General features: G+C 41.8%; 1 protein-coding gene across 2 annotated transcripts; it reads right to left on the bottom strand.

The window, feature by feature from the left end:
* Positions 1 to 2,536: 2,536 nt before the first annotated feature.
* Positions 2,537 to 9,094, bottom strand: LOC144693013 (homeobox protein six1-like). Of its 2 annotated transcripts, XR_013579438.1 has the most exons (3): positions 8,395 to 9,094; positions 6,006 to 7,101; positions 2,537 to 2,736 (listed from the first exon to the last, which is right to left on the bottom strand). XR_013579438.1 is itself a non-coding variant. In XM_078562271.1 (2 exons), exons 1-2 carry the CDS (start codon positions 8,952 to 8,954, stop codon positions 6,798 to 6,800), a joined length of 864 nt encoding a protein of 287 aa, XP_078418397.1. In that variant the 5' UTR covers positions 8,955 to 9,094; the 3' UTR covers positions 5,711 to 6,797. The 2 variants fall into 2 exon arrangements, 1 of the variants encoding a protein (XP_078418397.1); XM_078562271.1 differs by lacking the exon at positions 2,537 to 2,736 and having other exon boundaries at positions 5,711 to 7,101.
* Positions 9,095 to 20,924: the final 11,830 nt, after the last annotated feature.

The following is a 20,924-nucleotide window of genomic DNA, read 5'->3' as shown; positions in this document are numbered from 1 at the left end:
CTCTCCAGCGGTTGAGGATTTCGACTTGACATTTGGGGGGTGTGAGGCGGACAAATTTGAGGTAACACCCTCCTAATCCCCTACTCCGGGGCAACAGCTACAAATGAGGATTAGCGGAAACCTAGCTTTCCGCGCATTCCAGCTACTTTGTCCCTGAGAATTGTTAAATGTCTTTGTTGCTGCTGCATGACATTCGGAGCGCCACTGCACTCCCTGTACACTCCCTATACCACCTCGCCTCAGGTTTCAGCTTTCTCACGGCTCATGCATTTTTCAGAGAAAAAAATCAATATTTCAAGTTCGGAAAGTAAAAGATCGGGAAAGTGCATACCCTTTGATTTCTTGGAAAGCCAAATAAGAAGGTCGGAAGGCAATCCTGCTTCTCCCCCACCTCCCACCTCCCAACCCTCCACCCTTATTTAAATACTTAAAAAAAAAATCCGCACTGTTTTTGCTCAACTCCATGTGTGTGCACTGTCTCTGCACAGCCCGAGTGAAATAATTGTAACTGGATCGCCAAAGCGATCAATAATTGATATCTGATCTGAACTTATCAATGGAGACAGGTCTGGTCGGGGCCCTGATCTGTAGGGGCTAATCCGTTGCCTTTAGAGCTGCAGATACTTCAGCCGTAATTTCACCAGGGTCGACCACCTTGGAGTGAGGTCAAAGTCTGCCGCACTCCAGGGGGGCTGCGGGTGTACACCTACAACAGCACAGCAACGGTGTTGCGTGTCCTTTTTTTTGCACTTTTTAAAACCTTTTGCAATTGGGGGATTTGCGTCACTTCTGATCTGATCTTGTCGTCTGAGATGTTCCTGTGTACAACACCTCCTGTTATTCTGCTAATGTTGCATAATTTCCCCCCCTTTGGGGTGACACTGCAGTAAGAAATATCGAACCCCGGTGCACTTCCTTGTGGAGAATGGGGCCTGGTTCTCATTACAATGCTCCAGCAGAAATAGTGTGCAATTGTGTTCAAATTTCATGTTCTGGGCTCGCCACCGTCAAACAATGACCCTGTGGCCCCAGCAAACATCCTGTCATGCAGCATGACTTCAATAGGGGAGGGTGGGGGGGGGAGTCATGTGTCCTAACCTTCAAGCGGTCGTCATGGCTTGCCAGAGGTCTGCAGTCACTATTACTTCAATCGGTCAATCGCATTGGGAAACATGTGGTGATAGAATATCTTTATAAAGGACTGCTGCCAAGGGTAGATAGAAATAACTGTTCTGGACACGGCACTCACCCGTTACTGATACAGGAAGGAACATCGCCGCTTTTAGTGCAGCTGTGCCTCCCTTGTATTATTGCAACAAAGGAATTTAGAAAATTAATTTCCCATCTGCAGCACCTAGCTATCTATCCCTTTAATCGAGCATTTTATTCAATCGAAAAGTACTAAACGCAGCCGAGGCTGTTCATGTACAACCGGGCAACTAGATAGTAACTCAGGTAACACACTAAAACTGGTCCACGTCGACTGTTTCGCTGCTGTGATTTAATGCACGACCCTCATCTAATTATCCGACGTAAATCATAAATCGCCCCTTCAACACCTTCATTGGGACTGTCCCTTTTCCCTGCTCCAGGTGCATTTAAAAACATTTCACCAACAACAAAAGAAAACACGTTTCTTTCGATGACACCAATGTTTTGCAATAATTGTTTCTAGAATGTTCTTGCTGTTATTTTTTTTTCTAGCAGCTAAGTAAAGATATCCCCAAACTCCGCGCATTGTGGTGTGAGCAACTCATTCTGGGGGAACCCACCGCAGGATGGCCAAGCATTCGGTTGTCTGGCTTCCGTTTCAGGTCAATGTAACAAACATTTTCTGTGACTATGAAATGTGGTGTAACACTACTGCCTCCGCTGGGCATGTATCATTAAAGGGCAATTCATTATCTAACAATGAATGAAGCAAGCACAGAAATGTTGACTTTTTTTTAGAAATACCCCATCTCTCAGTGATTATAAATTTTAGGTCACCGGGTATTTGCCTAATCACGTGAACAGCGTGTAGGTGACGCCAAGTCACATTAATTAAAACACGGAAAAGGTCGGGTTATAATATATGTCTGCATATTTTGTATTTGGAAAAGCAAAGTGAAGGTAACATTGCTTAATAAAACGCCTTTGCTTTAGTACCTGTCCCAATCATGTGTCAGTTCTCTTTGTCAGCTTTCATTCCTCGCTAGTTAATTGTCTTATTTTGTTTTGCCTAATGGGTCATCTTCTGTATTGTCATCCACAGTTCATATTGTACACAGTATTTTGTCTTCCAAATGGTGGTCAATCACATTGCAGTAGAATACTGCCTAACCACGTGGCAGAGGGTAGTCTGAGATGTAGCCACAGCAGCTCCCCGGCCCTCCATTCTCAGCCCCTACAAGAAACTCTGCACGCATAATTAGCACGTTTCAACATGCGCAAAACTACAAACTGAGCCAGAAACAGAGAGGAACACTAAGGTAATAAATAAGGGGGGACCAGAAAATAAAATCACAGACAAGAGGTAGTAACATGGTGACACACACTCTGGGCCCTTGAATATGGCTGCAAGAGCTGCCTGTAGCAATGGAAACTCTCCGACTCCTCATGACCGCATCCAGAAAGCGCAAAACATGCCATAAAAAGAACCCACTGTTTCGGACTGATATCAGCTCCCAGGCCAGCTCTCAGTCGCCCACACTGTCCTGCGGAAAAAACCGAAGCCCTCGAGTCAGGTATGAAATCCTGGCGGGAGACAAGAGCGGTGTAAATTCAGTGCAGGCAATGTACACGGGACATCCATGCCCCAAACCACTAATGAGCATTGCCACGGGAGATCAAGTAACGAATTGATAAATAGAAAAAAGGACAAACAAGATGACAATTGAAATTGTTCTTAAACTGATAGAAGGCCCTACTGTATTTTCGGTGATAGACCAACAAGTGATGTGCCCTGTGTGTCACACCAGAGTGACTTGCACATTCATGTGCATGTACAACAGACTACAATCTCTCTCCAATAGTAAGATTTTCACGTATCGATATAACTGATGAAAGAATAATTCCCTTCCGTTCATGGGTCCTGAAGTTTTCTAAAGCATTTATACAAATATTTCACTTTCAAAAGGCATCAAACGCATAAAATCGTTGACTTTCCCAAGTATGTCGGTACACTTAAGAATAAAAAGAATATAATTTTTCTCTAGTAATGTCACTTCGATTGCTATTTGGATATATTCCCCTGCTTTGCTGTGTGTTACTTATTAATAAGTGTAATTTTGTAACCATTTTGTGCAATTGGAATTCTAAAGACACATTACACATTGGGCTGAAAGTCGGTTTGATGTCTGTCAGAAACTGCTGTCTATTTCCCAGCGGACTTTCCCCCAATTTTCAGCCGGATTTTAAAGGTTGCAGTTTGATGACAGCCATATTTTGACATAGGCCGTGCAAAACGCATCTGCATTAATCAAACACGTTTCCTTCAAACATGTTTTCTACAGAAGCACTTTATCATTCGGTGTTGGCACTGTTCTGCATTTCAAACAGTCTTTTTTTTTTGTATTTCTGATAATTCAAACCATGATGTAGGCCAATCGCCTTGCTGAGGAAAAATGAGAAACTTTGTCAATTGTGTTTGATTCCGACCAAAGATTCAAGTGTCTCCGGTTAAGTTCTGGGATTGACCCAAATGGTGGAAACTAGATTTTTTATTTAAAAAAAAATTCATTTAGCTGCAGGATGCTTATTAGTCCTGAGAAAAGGACACGACTTTGGGTCTATGGTATAAACGCAACCTCTGTTTGCGGATTTAAATGAAGGACCTCATTTTGCGAGCACGCTTAAAATGTAAAGAAAACAAATTTGAAATCAGCACCGAGGTGCTTCTAAAAACACAAAAGACTGAATTGAATCCCTGTAATATTTGCCAAAATCTGCTCCACATTCAACAGGCGCAGTCCAGCCAGCGGCTGGTTCACATTAACTCCAGGAAATCCTCAGTTCTCTCCAAACTCGAGCTGTTCAAAACAATTACCCTCATCTCATAGAAGGCCTTTTTAGTATCCAGCTAAAAGTGTCTGGAGGCCAGTCGTGTGTTTATTTTACATTTAGAGGAAAACTCGACCAAAACCGAATGTCTTTCGTAACCATTTGGGCTATGGGGCGCTTACCGTTTGAGTTGCTGTTTCAAGATTACTGAAAATAAAACGCCCCAAGTGTAATAAGATCAAAGTCGCCTAGGAGCAGACCATCGTGATGTTACATTTTCTTTACACTTAGAAGTGAAAGATGTTTAACGTGTATGAAAAGTCGTGGTAAAGATCACCAGTGGTTAGACCGGTAATGAAAGGATTCATTTAATGTAAAAGTTATGCTCTGTTACTGCTGAATTGTATTCTCGAGTAAACCCCCCCCAGTCCTGCGGGGTTGCTTTAACTAATTTGACCAGGCTATGATATCTGTATTAAAACCCTGCGCAAATCTTTTTTAATTGGCCCAGAGAAAGGGTGATCAAAGCAAATCTCTAAAAGGATATATTTTCATAAAGCCGTAAAAGGGAAAGCCGCAGAATCGGACCTGAAAATAAATAGAAATATTTAGTCACTGCGGATTCTCGTTATGTTTTGGTGGCTATAGGAGGTTTTTTTTAAAAAAAGGATATTTCCGATGCTTTCTTTGAGGTTTGCTAAGTAAAAAGACCTTGCAAATATTGGTAAGCTGCTTAAGACTTTGAAAGTATCCATTCTGCCCTTGCCCCAGCCAGCTTAGCCCCACTTACTAAAGTTGTCCTAAAAGGTTACTGTAACCATTCCGCCAATATCTTCATTGAAATGATGGCTGTTGATCACAGTAGCACTTTATGCTGCCGTCTCTTTTAATTACATCACTAACAGTCCGAGAAGGCAAAAGAGAAGTGACGCGTTTTAAATGTGCTTGTATTTTAAGCGTAGCCCAATAAAAGTTAAATTTCTCTTTCGACCCCTAGTAGCAATTAAAGTGACTCATGCTTCACATAAGCCCCTTCCAAGGCAAATGTATATTTTACACAAGAGTTCTGTCTAAACTGAGTTAGTCCCGAGTGAGAGTCTGTCCTCCAGAGGGGGTGAGATCTCCATGGCCCGAAACATACAGAATAAACATTCTACAATCTTCAGTAAACCATAGCCATATACTATCAAAAGGTATTAGCAACACGACACACGAATAAGGCACTGGGGAACCTACTAACAAACGCCTGTCATTGTTCTAAATATAAATTTCATTTCATTTTGGATTGGAGATTTTTCTTGTACTTTGCCGGAAGTTGGTAAAATGATTTGTTGCTGTGCCATTTTACTGCACAATAAAGAGAATGCAAAGAAGCCGAGGGCCAGTAATAGTAAAAAAAAATGTCCCATCTCCAGCTGTTTATCTGTGGTGTAAATTTTAAAGTGCGAACTGGAGATTATTTTAACTTAAAAATTGTTGGATGGTTGTGAAGGATTCCTCCCCAATCCAGAATATCACTGAATCAGCAATCGACGCATTATTTACATCTTCAAAGCTGATGACAGTATATTCATGTTGCAATTTCAATTTCATTGTATAAAATAGGTTAGCCAAGACCGACCTGATAGCCTGGGGCCCTCACTTTAATTTCTGGGGGAAAAGGTGCCGGTAGGGATGGTGGATGAGATTGAACAAAATGACAAGTTTTCAACAGTTCGGTTATGTTTTCACTTTTTGTTTTATTTCTATATTTTGTAAACCATACCGAAGGAAAGAAAATATTCAGGACACGGAACGCAACCTATTTTCTGGGACAATCTAACTTTTCTAGAGAATAAACTCGAAACAAACAGAAATAATTTCCCTCAGAAAGCGCACTGGGAAAAGGAACTATGCTCCATCGAAATGGTTTCCCTACTTGGTCGGGAAAGACTTTGGTGTGTGGAGAGTTGAAGAGGGAAATTCAGAATCATATAATCGCGCTGTTCCCAAATTCTAGGGATAAATGCAACGGTTATACTCACCGGGATATGACATTGAGAGGAACTTGTGGGTGTGAGATGAGACAATGGCGAGTAAACACTTAGACGTTATTTCATTGTCCTTGTCCTAAATGTAGACAGTATCTGGACATATTAATATTGCCGATGTTTCACCTGAACTGTAAGTTGCAGAGAGCCTCATCCAGTAACAACCCGAGACGTCATTTTCTAAAATCAGCTGCTACATATATTTTTTTTTCAAAATGCGTAAAAGGAGACAACATAAGCACGTGCTTTTCACATGTTTGGATTTTATTATAAACTACTTTCATGTTACTCTCCATCCACCGCTACTGACAATGTAAACTTCGAGTCGCCTCTGTGCCTGAACTTCGCCTGATATTGAGTGGAGTTGTTTATTTTCTGCAGTTACCTCAGTTAGAGACCGTTCATCCTATTCGATGTCTCATTTCAGATTCGCGAGCAGTAAATCTCAAGGTATAGCAAACAGCGAACGAAAACCAGAGATAATCCAGGGTGATTCTGACAGATGCACGGATCTGCCACTCGTTTTGTTTCATTTGCAACGCCCTTTGTGCAGTGGGGGAAGAGTATAAAGATTTGAAGAGCATTAAGTGTGATATCAAGCCTCTCAGCAGTTCATGAAGGCGGGTTTTCTTTCTAATAAAGGAGAGCATCTCGCCTTTTTCACAGATTAAGTACCATCAGTTGAAATTCCATAACTTCGACAAGACCTTTCAATTATTTACACAGCACAGCATTGGAGTGTCTGACCAGTTCATAACTGGGGCTGTCCAGCGGCGGTTTGCTCTTTTAAGATCCCAGATCGACCAGGCTGGACGTTAGAGTGCCGAGCAGGGAGTCCTGGAGTCCATGCGGATGGACTGGGCCAGCGTGGCCGCCTGGTGAAGAGCTCAGGCCGTGAAGAGAGAAGGTGGAATCCACAGATTGGTTCAGACTCCCCGGCAGCAGTAAAACAGGGCTCCCGGAGCAGTGGTCTGGGCTCTGGGCCGGTGATAACTCCTCATCGGAACTCGACATCAGGTTTTTACTACGGTTGATAGGGGACAACTGGTTCTGTTTATTGCCAGAAGTATTTGTGTTTTCATTGTTTTCCCTATTGGAACAGCAAACAGCAAGATCTTTAAATAAATGACGACTCTAAAGATAACCAACCGAGAAATGTCACCTATATTCGATAGTCAAACAATAAGTGTCCCCCTACTTATCTTGCAAAATGATTCATCAAACGGTTGTAATAAGCATTAATTTCACATTCTAAATGCTAACTTATTCCAAGCGAATATCTTATTAACTGGGATTCAAATGTATACAATGCAGAACTCTGCTGAGTCCGTACCTAAATGAAGTATAAGTACTTTTAGCAGGTCACTGGACACTAATGAGAATCTGTGTTTATGGACAAGTGAGATAGTCTATGCAGTCGGTGACTATTGGCAAAGATAGGAGCAGTTCCATCGTTATTGCATTAAATCGCTCGAAAAGGGAGAACGAGGAAAGCAATTATTATTCATATTAATATTAGTGATTATTTTTTTAAAATTAAGATGGACTTAAAACTGATGAAAATGCACAATCACGTGGGACTATGGAATGAAACCAATAAAATGCAACACTTTTATTCTCAAACACAACATGGGAATAGTAAAGTTGACGTGGTTTTATGGGTGGGAGGGGAGTGCGGTTGGTGACTATTGGGATTTAATCGATCACTCAGGAGATGGATATTTGCTCAGTATCCAAGAATTAATTCCATCACCAGGTAAGTCTTATACAAGCATGTAGACAATACAGCGAACAGTGCCAGGGTCTCTGTGCCCTATTTATTATACATAACATTCCTTACATTTAGAATTAAAACCCTTAGGTTAATTTCGGCATTTTTATTTCCAGTCTAGCATTTTCTGCTCGGGACTACGCACTGTTTATAAATTAAGATAATAATATTCACCATACTTTTTTTTTTAAAAAAAGTTTCCTCTGCCACAGATTTAGTTTAAATTATGGACCTGAATAAAAACGGCGGTTCGTGTTTATGATTTATCATATTAATTATCTTTAACTATCTATAATCCAACACGCTATGGTTTTGTTCCGGAGAGAAACTATAATTTAACGCTACAACATATAATGTTGGTGTTTTGCTCAGTTCCTATGGTTAGTCGAGAAGTCAAACAGGCAAAACTATACCCGGCCGCTTCCGAGCGTGAGTGTGAGCGAGCTACTCTTAGCCAGGCATCGAATTAAGTTTGTTCATAGTTACACCGCGGGAAAACATCCCGTTCCCCCCCCCCCCCCCCACCCCACACCCCCGTGTAAACTGGGCTTTCGGTGCATTTCACCGTGCGAATTGCCCCCGCACACACGGTACAGGGCTGGCGGTTCTTACCTCTCCTTGGCCTCCGCTGCTCGGTCTCTCTGCCTCCTGTTTTTAAACCAGTTGCTGACCTGAGTGGTAGTGAGCCCAGTAGCTTCAGCCAGCTCCCGCTTCTCCCTCGGAGATGGGTAAGGGTTATGGGCATACCACTCCCTCAAGACACCCCGCGACTTCTCCTTAAAGCAGTAACTGGTCTCTTCCCCGTCCCAAATGGTCCGGGGGAGGGGGAATTTCCTTCGGACCCGGTACTTGCCCACGGCACCGAGGGGCCTGCCCCGCAGTTTCTCGGCTTCGATGTAATGGGCCTTTAACCAGAGCTGCTGCAGTTTGGAGTGATTATGAGGCGAGAACTGGTGGCTCTCTAAGATTTTGTAGAGCTCTCGGAAGTTGCCCCTGTGAAAAGCCACCACCGCCTTCGCTTTCAGGACGCTCTCGTTCTTGTGGAGGTGGTCGCAGGCTGGAAGGGACCAGAGGAACCTGCCCAGCCTCTCTAAGTTGCCCCCTTGCTGGAGGACCTCGCAGACACAAGCCACTTGTTCTTGAGTAAAACCGAAAGAAGGTAGTACTGACATGGTGTAGTATCCACAATCTGATCGCCAAAAGCAAAAAAAAACAGATCGCCGAGCCCAGGAAGGGTTAACAGATCCAAACAAGTCGCGAATATCCAGCGGGTGATATTCTCGGGCTTCAGTGATGGGGGCTGGTGGCAGCAGAGTGTTCCCATCCTAGAAAGTGCGCATTAATAGTGATGACCGGCCGCTGATTGGCTGCACATCCCTCCTACCATTGCAAGAGACAAGAGCAAAGTTTTCCTAAATGAAGGACTCTGGAGAACACGTCAGGATCTGAAATCCGAGAGCTTCTCAAATGTCACCTGTGGGATTGGTCGTCTTTACATACAAATCAATTACATTTCGGCTTTTTGAAGAACTTGATATATTCCTCTCAGGATTCAAACTTTCATTTGCATTTCTGGTTACTTAAGATGCAATAGTTATCGCCCCCACCTAGCCCAAGTTTTAAAACCATCAAGTATTATTTTTAAATGGTCGCCGATCTTTAAGACAAAGTCATAACCGCTCAACCTATCGTCCTGGGCAACATGTAACAAATATCGAAGCGTTAAACTTGTGTTGCCAATCTCCAAAAATATCTGTTATTTCCTTTTTTAAAAAAAAATCATCTGCAAAGCAAGAGTATAAAGGTAACGGCAGCTGATCTATGCAGCACATCTGCTTTCTCTTTTAAGTGTTTTGCTTTAGGTAGTGAATAGTGGTAAGTCGAGCTTGAATACTGTATAAACACAACCCTTGACTGAAGCTCTAACATATACCAACACAAGGAATACAACCCCTGAAATTAAATCATTGAGGCTCTCACGCTGTGTACTCGGTTTACCAATGGTAGTCTGTTTCTAACAGTTATTTTGGACAGGGCATTACGGCAATTAAAGCTACTCAGTTAAATTGCTTTCCCTGTCAGATCTAACAGGCTCTTTTTGATCAATTGGACATGTACTGTACAAGAAGGTTTTTTAAAAAAAATAACCTATATTTTAATTTCTAACCACAGATGAACTCTTGAAACGGGCGTATATTGATGCGATTTCAATCTGTTTTGTCGTTCGGGAAAGAGGAGAAAGATGACATTTTTCTGCACCTTGACATTGATCCTCTACAGTAAGCCTATCGCAGGGGTTTAAAGATTAAATAGTCGCAACAGTGCTTCAACGCTTCGGCATTGCACAAAGGCATCACAGACCAATCGATCTTGTTATTCAGATACTTATAAACTGCAAAGTATTATCCCAGTTTTAAATTGTGTGAGTGACACATTTCAAAGACCCTGATGCCATTAATTTCTGATATACACTGCAGGACAAGTCTTTTAAATAAATGCGTCCAAAATGTCTGGTGACACGTTGCTCTGCATTTAAGATAATGAACTGGAGTTCGTGCCCTTCGACGTTTTGTGCTGATTAGGTTCTTGAGTATCCGACGTGTTCCTGATACCAAAGTGCACACCCAGACCCCAGGTAGGCATTTTGCTGAACGCCAGAGAGATTATAAAGGGCCGGGTTGTTGTTGCTGTGGCGATGATGTCATGTTTCATGTTTCAACCTCCTTGTGAGCCAAAGTTAAAGTTAATGATGTAACGAAGGTTTGGTCTAATCATTACCACGGTAATGAACGTGAATATGCCATCAATAAAAAAAATTACTTCGATTTTTAACGTTTTATTTCCACTGTCCCACAAATGGTAACTCAATGTTGTATTTGCCCTAGTTTTATAATACCCGATCCGGGAAGTTAATATGCTCTGATCGTTTACAGGGAGGCGGGGGGGAGGGGGGGGGGGGGGTGAGAAATCCCTAATAAACAAATATATTATAATAGAAACTTATTTCAGGCCTGATTAAAAGGGGGCTGAGTGGACGTGTATCCATAACTCAGAAGCAAAGCCATTCAATTTTTTACCCAGATTTTAAACTGCACATTTGTTTGCAGGTTAGCTGGTTAGTTTTCGTGAAATGACAATCAAAACAGCTGACAGTGTTAACTATCCAAAGCTCTTTTTAAATTCCAATCTTTCCCAATTTACTTGAAAGAAACTGAAGCAATTACACTTCGTTATCTGCAATGATAATCAGGGCTGCTCGGTAGCCTCGGATGGTGAAGGCGATTTGACTGATAAAGGGATTAGGCGATGATCTGTTAGATATCTGTCTTTATTTAGAATTGTTGATTCCATCAGATACTAAATTAGAAGGGAAAATGCACTGCCCTGCTATGTGGCTCAGTGGCTGCTTTTCTTTCCTTATTTTAGAGTCTGGAGAGGTGGGAGATAGGGTTAGGGAGCAGGGCTGGGTCCTGACAGCAGGGATGTCTCCACTTGTGGCAGATCCTTATTGACAAGGCAGCTGTTTGGGGACCGGAACCGATCCTTAACCCTCTATCCAAGTCAGCGTTTACCGTAAATCACCGAAATCGCCCGCGAGTCCAACTGCAGTGCAGCTAGTTTCAAAGCAAACTCTACTTGTATAAGATGACCGGCAATATGAGAGGTGTGCCTGCCCACCTTGTTTCCCTACATTGTAACAGTGACCACATGTCAAGGTACCTCATTGGCTATGAAGTGCCGTGAGACCAACTGAGGCCGTGAAAGGCACTATATCAATGCAAGTTATTTCTGTTCCTAAATTGCTGACTAGTGTTGCGGTTTTCGAAAGTGACCCGCACGAAGCTCCTCCAATTATGAAATCAATGCATTATTTTCCTGGAAGCTAAAATAAAAGCGAATTAACAGATAGTGGTACATTTTCTTTGTGATTGAATCATTGGAGTAAATAATGGGTATCAGTCTTGGGGGGGCGGCGGGGGGGTAATCGTTATTTTAAACTGGCCGCTATTATATCCATTTATAGATCCAGAGGACTTAATCCGGATTTTGCTTTCCATTGTTGAACCTTCGATATTGGAAGGTGTTCCAGTTTCTATAGTCCTGTTTCAGAGTGCAATTATAACATTGTTTTTTTTACACACTGGGAATTAAATAATAGCAAACACTGAACAGATTATTCTATTTCTTGCCTTTTCGTGTTGAAAAAAAAACCTCGTGCTTTACCTTACACATGTAACAATTGAAAAATATGGAGATACTTTGAAAGGTTCGATTAATTTTGTTCACAATCCAAGATAAACATAACTTCAGTCGTGTGAAGAGTGCTAAATAATTGATAAACAATTTAAGCACTGTGCTAAGTAGCCACTTTAATGTGGTCGATAGCAAACTAAATTTTAGAGCCTAGTGCAACATGTACTTGACAAAAGGCACACCTCCACTGCCTGCCTAAATAGGCGTCTTCAAAATAATGGCTTTTATATAACATTTTTTATTCAGTGAATACATTCTGTGTCTTCCAGTCTCTCCAACACCAGAGGCCAGTGTTCTGAGATGAAATGAAAATGTAACTTTCAAATTATAGGTTTTAGGATATAATTCTTTACATTTGTGACAATAATACCCAATTTTTTTTAAAGATATGTTTTTCGCAAGTTAGCAGGATATTATGTTAATTACAAATTAATTTGCGTCCCCAAAACAGAGCAGTTAGGTTATAAAAAACACAACAGGAAATGAATGGTTTAAATATTTGGCAAGTACCCCCTGAGCATTGGATTAGTCTTTAATTCCTTTCCCTTGTATTTTTTTTGCAGAACCTACCTGTATAGATTTGTGTATAAAAGGCATTGATGAGAATTCTTTTCTTTTCAAACGCTCTAGTCCTTCTGTAGTTTGAAGAATTATGTCACGTGTCCTTAACTTCAGTTAACTGTAATGCTACATTCTCTCTTCAGAGAGTCGGATTTCTTGCAGAAGTCTCAGTTTTAAAAAAAAAACATTTCTTTAAAAATACGGATCCAAGTCTAAACATTTAACAAATTCAGCTCATTCCGTTTGTTGAAGTTATCTAAATCCTCACCAAATCCATTAGCATGGAATAGAATAAACCTTTAATCACTTTTAGTGATTCCTCTGAACACCTGTAAAAACAATGTTTGCGAGCGCCCTGGGAGATCTGGGACAGGGGATCATCCTTCTAAGCCAATGCTAGTTTGTCTGTCTTCAAGGAAAATATAACCTACTTTTTTTTTGTCTTTGACTTACTTATAGTGCAATCAGCAACGAAAACAATCGCAGGTAGTTACTGGGCTCAAACTACTTAGCAGCGCCTCACGATTTAGTCTGCAGTGAACAAACTGTCTGCAACGACCGTTTAACACACTCTCCATGTATATATTTTATATAAGAATTGAGGTCCACGAATCCAAAAAAAAAATGCACTACGAGGACTACAAGCACAATTCCATCAGGCAACTGGACTTTTCAAGGTTGTTCTCTCAGCCAAGATGCAGATACAAAAAATAAACATCCTCTCCGAAACATGAAAAAGTCAGATATTGGAAAGGCGAATCCACTAGCCAGAGTGATTTAAACAACCGCTACAACAAGAATACACGTCGACTAACACATAACGGGCGATTTTATGAGCGATGCAAACATAAGTTTAAGTGTCTAACTTGACCTGGACCAACCTGCCCTTAATACAATCTACACTAGAAATGCCACATTTTATCTGTATGGCCGTCGCAATTGATAAACATATATACTTAATTCAAAAATTCCACCTGGAAATGCAATTAAAATAAACTTTTTGACTTCTGTAGCATTTTCGGTTGGATGAGTCCACGAACATTCCAATGCCTCTAAAGAACGGACGACTGTCCATTGACTTCAGCTGTCGTCCTGTTGAATCAAAATGATTTCCTAGTGAAATTAAATAAACAATTCAGGTATTTGTAGCTTTCAACATGAACGCATTGGTCACATGTTTGAGCCTGAGCTGTAATGGGTGAGTTTCATAAAACATTCTTTGTAACGACGAGAGAATTCTGCTTACTAAGAAGAAAGTGTGAATGATACTAATGTTGTGTGACATTAAATAAACAGTGGGGTTCGTCTGGAAAGATGGAGTTAATTAGCTGCTGCTTTCTGTTTAAATGAGGGCTCAGGAAGGTTGATTTGTTGTGGCGCAGTTTAATGGGATGTAGAGGGAGGTCTCACTCAGCACACGCAATTGGTTTCCTTTTGGTAACGTGAGCACGGGTCTTCAGCGCAAAGTTACACATACCTTTCGATCTGTAACTGATTGAGGATATAAGAGAAATATTAGATGGCCGATAAGAGCTGGTTACCATTGCGACAACATATAGCTCAATTAAAATCGCGTGCAACAGTGATTCACTTTACTTCTGTCTTCTATGGAGCTGTAAGGCTAGGGATATCGAATAACCTCCAATCGTTACGTGCGTTTATCAATTAACAGAATTATGAGGATGTGAAATTCATCCATGAAAATTTAGCATTCTCATTTCAGTGAAATATATACGGGTCAGTCACTGTCTTGCTACCGACGTTTCATGTACCCAATTTTATTTTAGCTCATCCTTGAGAAGCCACTTAAAATTATTTTTCCTTTACCGAAATCTAGTCGATCTGTATAAAATTTCCTTTATGTCACATACAAACAACAACTTGCATTTATGTAGCGCCTTTAACGTTGTGAACATCCCAAGCGCTTCACGGGAGTGTTATCAAGCAAAGCATTTTAGCAATAATTATTCGAAGTCCTAAATGCCAAAAGAAAATAATAGTTGCGGCAGAAATGAATACGTTTAAAGTCATTCGTTACAGTCATAAATGTGAAGCCCTAGAACCGAGATGAAGGTTTTGGAGTCAGTAGGCATGGCCCCTGTGCTCTGGACTGTACGGTATCGTTTGTCTCTAATCAATCCAAATGCGATGGGGCGATTTGAGTGCATGATGAATGGATCTCAGGTTTCTTGTAATGGCTCTACCACATTTTACAGGCCCGCCTCTTTTAACCCGAGAAGCTGGAGGGACGACCTCATTTAAAGCTGCTGCTTGTTTCAAGATGTTGGGAAAGTCTGTGGGCTAATATTGCCGTGCATTTGCTACCGCTGCTAAATGGAATGATCAGCTGGCAAAAAGCAGTAAAACACTCCATCATCAACTCACATATCTTTAGCTGGCATCGTTTTTCTCTATTAAATGGAATTTCTGGACACAATTTTCCTTTCCACTGATACATTTGCCCTAACGTTATTTTTTCACTCGTCTGGAAGAACAATCCTTCGTCAGGGAGTTTGTGTGCAATTTGAGAAGCTGTAAATCAACTTCCTCGCCTCCAGTCACCATAATTTTTTAATGTGATTGATACTTTTCTCTGCTAATCTAATATATCTCACAGTCATATTACACCTTATGGTTTAGAAAGCGGACCATATTAACGCTGCTTTGATGAAAACTCTGCAAGGGTTACTGGAACGTCTTTGTCTTTAATTGTAGTTTAATGTTTCCACTACATAAGGAAGATTAAATATCTCCATTTCTATAAAATGAAGATTTAAATTAAAACTCGAATAACAATTTGTGGAGCACTGCTATCCTCACAGCTGGGTGAGAAGGTTGAAGTACGAGTTGGGAGCTCATTTAACCAAGACAGACTTGCATTTATGCAGCACCTTTCACAACCACCAGACCTCCCAAAACACTTTACAGCCAATGAAGTACTTTTGAAGTGTAGTCACAGTTGTAATGTAGGAAATGCAGCAGCCAATTTGCGCACAGCAAACTCCCACAAACTGCAATGTGATAATGACCAGTTAATCTGTTTTTGTCATGTTAATTGAGAGGGACAATGGCCAGGACACTGGGGATCACTCCCTTACAATTCTTCAAAATAGTGTTAGGGGTTCTTTTACATCCATCTGAGAGGGCAGCTTCTCCAATGGAGAACCACCATCTCACTGGAATGTCAGCTTTGTTTTTATGCTTAAGTTCTGGAGTGGGACTTGAACCCACAGCCTTCCTAACAGCACTGTGGGTGTATCTACACCACATGGACTGCAGCTGTTCAAGAATGTGGCTCACCACCATGTCCTCAAGGGCAATTAGGGATGGGCAATAAATTCTGGCCTTGCCAATGACACCCACATCCTATGATGGAATTAAAAAAACGTCCGATTCAGAGGCAAAAGTGGTACCAACTGAGCCACGGCTGACATGTTTTAGAGTTAGAATTTATTCTCTTTAAGGGTAATTCTATAATAATCTATCCCTCTATTAACCATATATCAAGCAATCAATCATCCATCCATTTATTGATTTGTGTATCTGCCTACTAAGCAATAGTTCCCCATGCAGTCAAGATCATATAAAATATGATTATCTTGAAATAACCTAATATACCTTTCATTAGATTATGTTCTACATTTGTTTTAATGTTTGTAATTGTAATATGTTAAATTGCTACTGTGATCATGAGATTATAGGTCAGTCTTTTTTTTAGTGTATAAAACAGAAAAAAAATAGCTTCTATTGGATATTTTGGTTCAGCCCTGAAATGTAGGCATGCTTCTTTTCTGAAAACACTGTGAATTCTAATGGGAGTGATGACAATGGATGGGATGCAGCCCAGGCCATTGAGAGCCATATTTGTGAGGAAGACCTTATGATCGGTCTTCATAATTTTTTAACTAGACAGTTATGAACCATTTTTTAGTGAATACAAAGGATATTTCGATAAGAATGATATAGTTACTTAGACAGTTACATATAGAGTCTACAGCACAGAAACAGGCCATTCAGCCAACTTGTCTATGCCAGTGTTTATGCTCTATACAAGCCTCCTCCCATTCTTATTAGCATATGCTTCTATTCCTTCCTCCCTCATGTGCATGTATAGCTTTTCTTAAATGCATATGTTGCTGTTTGCCTCAACTACTCCTTGTGGTAGTGGCACCACGCTTTGGGTAAAGAAGTTTTCTTGAATTCCCTTTTCGATTTATTCGTGATTATGTTAAGCTTACTGCCCCTAGTTTTAGTCTACCCCACAACTGGAAACATCTCTATGTCTATCTTTAAGAGGTTGTATATTAGTCAAAGTTATCATAATCTTAAATACTTCTATCAGGTCTCTCCTCTGCCTTCTCGTTTGTAGAGAGAAGAATTCCAGCCTCTTCATCCTCTCTTTAAATTTATTCTTTCATTCGATGTGGGTATCACTGGCAAGGCCAACATTTGTTGCCCATCCATAATTGCTCTTGAACTGAGTAGCTTACTAGGCTATATTCAGAGAGCAGCTAAGAGTCAACCACATTACAGTGGGCCTGGAGTCACATGTAGATCAGACCAGGTAAGATGACAGATTTCCTTCCCTGAAGGACACTGGTGAACCATGGGTTTTTATGACAATTGATGATAGTTTCATGGTCACTATTCCTGAGACCAGCTTTCAATTCCAGATTGTTTTAACTAATTGAATTTAAATTCTACCAGCTGCTGTGGTGGGATTTGAACCCATGTCCCCAGAGCATTAGCCTGGGCCTCTGGGTTGCTAGTCCAGTGACATTAGCACTATGCCACTTTCCTGAAAAGTATATCCTTTCAGTTCTGGTGTCATCCGTGTAAATTTTTTTTGCACCTTCTCCAGCGTATCTAGAACGGAGACCAGGGGCTGGATTTTATGCTCTCTACTGTCAGGTTTGAAGGTTTAGATAAATGCTTTGGAAGAAAATGTAACTGGGCTAATTAGTAAGTTTGCTGATGACACTAAGGTTGGAGGAGTTGCAGATAGTGAAGAGGATTGTCAAAGGATACAACAGGATATAGATCGGTTGGAGACTTGGGCGGAGAAATGGCAGATGGAGTTTAATCTGGACAAATGCGAGGTAATGCATTTTGGAAGGTCTAATACAGGCAGGAATTATACAGTAAATGGCAGAACCCTTAAGTGCATTGACGGGCAGAGGGATCTGGGTGTACAGGTCCACAGGTCACTGAAAGTAGCAACGCAGGTGGATAAGGTAGTCAGGAAGGCATATGGCATGCTTGCCTTCATTGGCAGGGGTATTGAGTATAAAAGCTGGGAAGTCATGCTGCAGCTGTATAGAGCCTTGGTTAGGCCACACTTGGAATATTGCATGCAATTCTGGTCACCACATTACCAGAAGGATATGGAGGCATTGGAGAGGGTGCAGAGGAGGTTTACCAGGATGCTGGAAAAACTCAGCAGGTCTGGCAGCATCGGCGGAGAAGAAAAGAGTTGACGTTTCGAGTCCTCATGACCCTTCAGCAGAACTGCCTCCAGTTCTGCTGAAGGGTCATGAGGACTCGAAACGTCAACTCTTTTCTTCTCCGCCGATGCTGCCAGACCTGCTGAGTTTTTCCAGGTAATTCTGTTTTTGTTTTGGATTTCCAGCATCCGCAGTAGCTTTTTGTTTTTACCAGGATGCTGCCTGGTCTGGAGGTCATTAGCTATGAGGAGAGGTTGGAGAAACTCGGATTGTTCTCACTAGAGCGACAGAGATTGAGAGGCGACTTGATAGAAATTTACAAAATTATGAGTGGCATGGACAGAGTAGATAGTCAGAAGCTTTTTCCCAGGCTGGAAGAGTCAATTACTAGGGGACATAGATTTAAGGTGATAGGAGAAAACTTTAGAGGAGATGTGTGGGGCAAGTTTTTTACGCAGAGAGTAGTGAGTGTCTGGAATTCGCTGCCAGAGGAGGTGGTGGAAGCAGGTACGATAGTGGTGTTTAAGAGGCAGCTTGACAAATACATGAATAGGATGGGAAGAGAGGGATATGGACCCCGGAAGTGCAAAATGTTTTAGTTGACGGGCAATATGATCGGCGCAGGCTTGGAGGGCCGAAGGGCCTGTTCCTCTGCTGTACGTTTTTGTGATGGGATGTGGTGGGGGGTGGGGGGGATGTAAAATTAAGCAGGCGGCCTCTTCCTGCTGCCTACTCATCCGCCCCCAACCTGTCTGAAATTTTACGAGGCAGTTCTGCTGAAGGGTCATGAGGACTCGAAACGTCAACTCTTTTCTCCGCCGATGCTGCCAGACCTGCTGAGTTTTTCCAGCATCCTGGTAAACCTCCTCTGCACCCTCTCCAATGCCTCCATATCCTTCTGGTAATGTGGTGACCAGAATTGCATGCAATATTCCAAGTGTGGCCTAACCAAGGCTCTATACAGCTGCAGCATGACTTCCCAGCTTTTATACTCAATACCCCTGCCAATGAAGGCAAGCATGTCATATGCCTTCCTGACTACCTTATCCACCTGCGTTGCTACTTTCAGTGACCTGTGGACCTGTACACCCAGATCCCTCTGCCCGTCAATGCAGGGGGGGTGTTGGTGTCCTGTCTGCCTTTGGGCCTATTGAGGCTCATACGCAGCCAATTAATGGTGCTGCTGGTATTTTACCTATGGCAGGGGTGGGGTTGGCGGGGTGGGGGGTGGGGGGCACACACCAGCTTTAGCTACACAGGTTGGTGTTGGGAAAAGGGGCTGGGGATCTCCTTTGTGGGCTACCTGAGCCCATCAGAGGCAACCCCACACCCCCAAGGTCATTTCCCTCCCCCCCCACCCCGCGCCCCCTGTAATCTTCCACCCAAGCCGCATTAACCCATCCCCCCATACCCCCATCACCCCTCTCGCTGGGGCCAGGTTGGCAGGCCTCGGCAAGACTTCCCAACCTGGACTTACCTGGGCTTCTTGGTGTGGTGGAACTGCCTGTAGTCCGAGCAGTGGCCTTCACTCGTAGTGGTGGTGCTGGGACAATAGGGCTGCTGGCCATCTGATTGGTCAGCAGCCACCTAAAGTTGGACTTCCTACTGAGACAGGGGGGGATGTCTCAGCTCAGTGTTCAAATGCTGCAGGGAAATTGTCAGGATCGTGAGTGAGCTCTCCACTGACATTTTAGCCAGGGGCTGGGACCACCACGCCTTGTAAAATCCAGGCCCAAAACTGTGCACAGTACTCCAAGTGTGGTTTAACCAAGGTTCAATACAGGTTTAACACAACTTCTCTGCTTTTCAATAAATGAATCCCTGTGTTTGGTTTGCTTTTTAAAATTTTTAACTTACCGTTGCCAACTGGAAGAAAAATATGCAGTTCGTAAAAAGATTTTTATACTTTGAATTTAATAATATTGTTTATTATTGACTGAAATTAGTGCTTATAATGGAAAATGATAGCAGATCATTCACAAAATGTAGGTATTAAAAGACCTTGAACATCTTCTAACACATCGCTTTTCATGCAGTTCTGGCAGTCACATTATAGCCACCAAACAGGATGTTATCGCAGGTGGGAAAACAGGAGCCTTGGAATCAATTTTGGCTCCAAATGAAATACTCATTGACGCCAGGAGTCAAATAGGTTATTTTAAATTAGTTCTAATTGAGAATAGCAAAATCCTTGGAGCTAAGCTCCTTTTCATTTAGAGTTGGTAATTAAGCAGGCTCACAACAAGCTCTCTAAAAACTTACTTTCTTGAGAGGCTAAAGAGCAGTTAAAAAAATCTGGAAACAACAATAAGCTCAAATTCCTACTTTTAGGAAATGCATTGGTCACAAATAATCATTTTAATTATCTTTAAGAGGTTGCGTATTAGTCAAAGTTGCTACTTTGCTGGTTCTGTTCATGGCCTATTTTGCTGTCAATTGTGCCACCTAACAATTCAAATATACCTTCTACTACTGGAGGCTGCTACTACTGGAGGTACTTTCCAAAGTGGTCGCTCAGGAATTATTGTAGTCCTTGGTTCAAATTTCCTACAAGTTCAGCACAGACAACAAACAATAATGCACTCAGCAGTTTGCTTCTCCTCCTACCTAGCAACTAATGACATTTCAGCTTGTTTCCCACTCACACCTACACCAACCCCTTCTTTTTTTTTGTAAAAATATACTTTATTCATAAAAAATCTTCAATCACATTCAAAACCATTTCAAAAACAACATTACAAGGGTACAATCCAGGTTAAACTTTTACAAAATGTATCACCAGGTGCATCAGTACAAACAATATTACAATCATTTACAGCCTTTCATTTTGATCTGTACAGCCCGAGGGGCTCTAAACAGTTCCCAGTCTCTCGGTGCGCTGTG

This window comes from Cetorhinus maximus, chromosome 18 (genome assembly GCF_964194155.1).
Source record: "Cetorhinus maximus chromosome 18, sCetMax3.hap1.1, whole genome shotgun sequence".
Classification (NCBI taxonomy): domain Eukaryota; kingdom Metazoa; phylum Chordata; class Chondrichthyes; order Lamniformes; family Cetorhinidae; genus Cetorhinus; species Cetorhinus maximus.
This window is presented reverse-complemented; position numbering and strand designations above follow the sequence as displayed.

Bases quoted from the DNA above. Each gene is read 5' to 3' on its own strand.
- LOC144693013 (XM_078562271.1), bottom strand. From the start codon at position 8,954: ATGTCAGTACTACCTTCTTTCGGTTTTACTCAAGAACAAGTGGCTTGT. The intron at 7,102-8,394 runs GTAAGAACCGCC...CTGTTCCAATAG, and splicing joins GCAGCGGAGGCCAAGGAGAG to GGAAAACAATGAAAACACAA.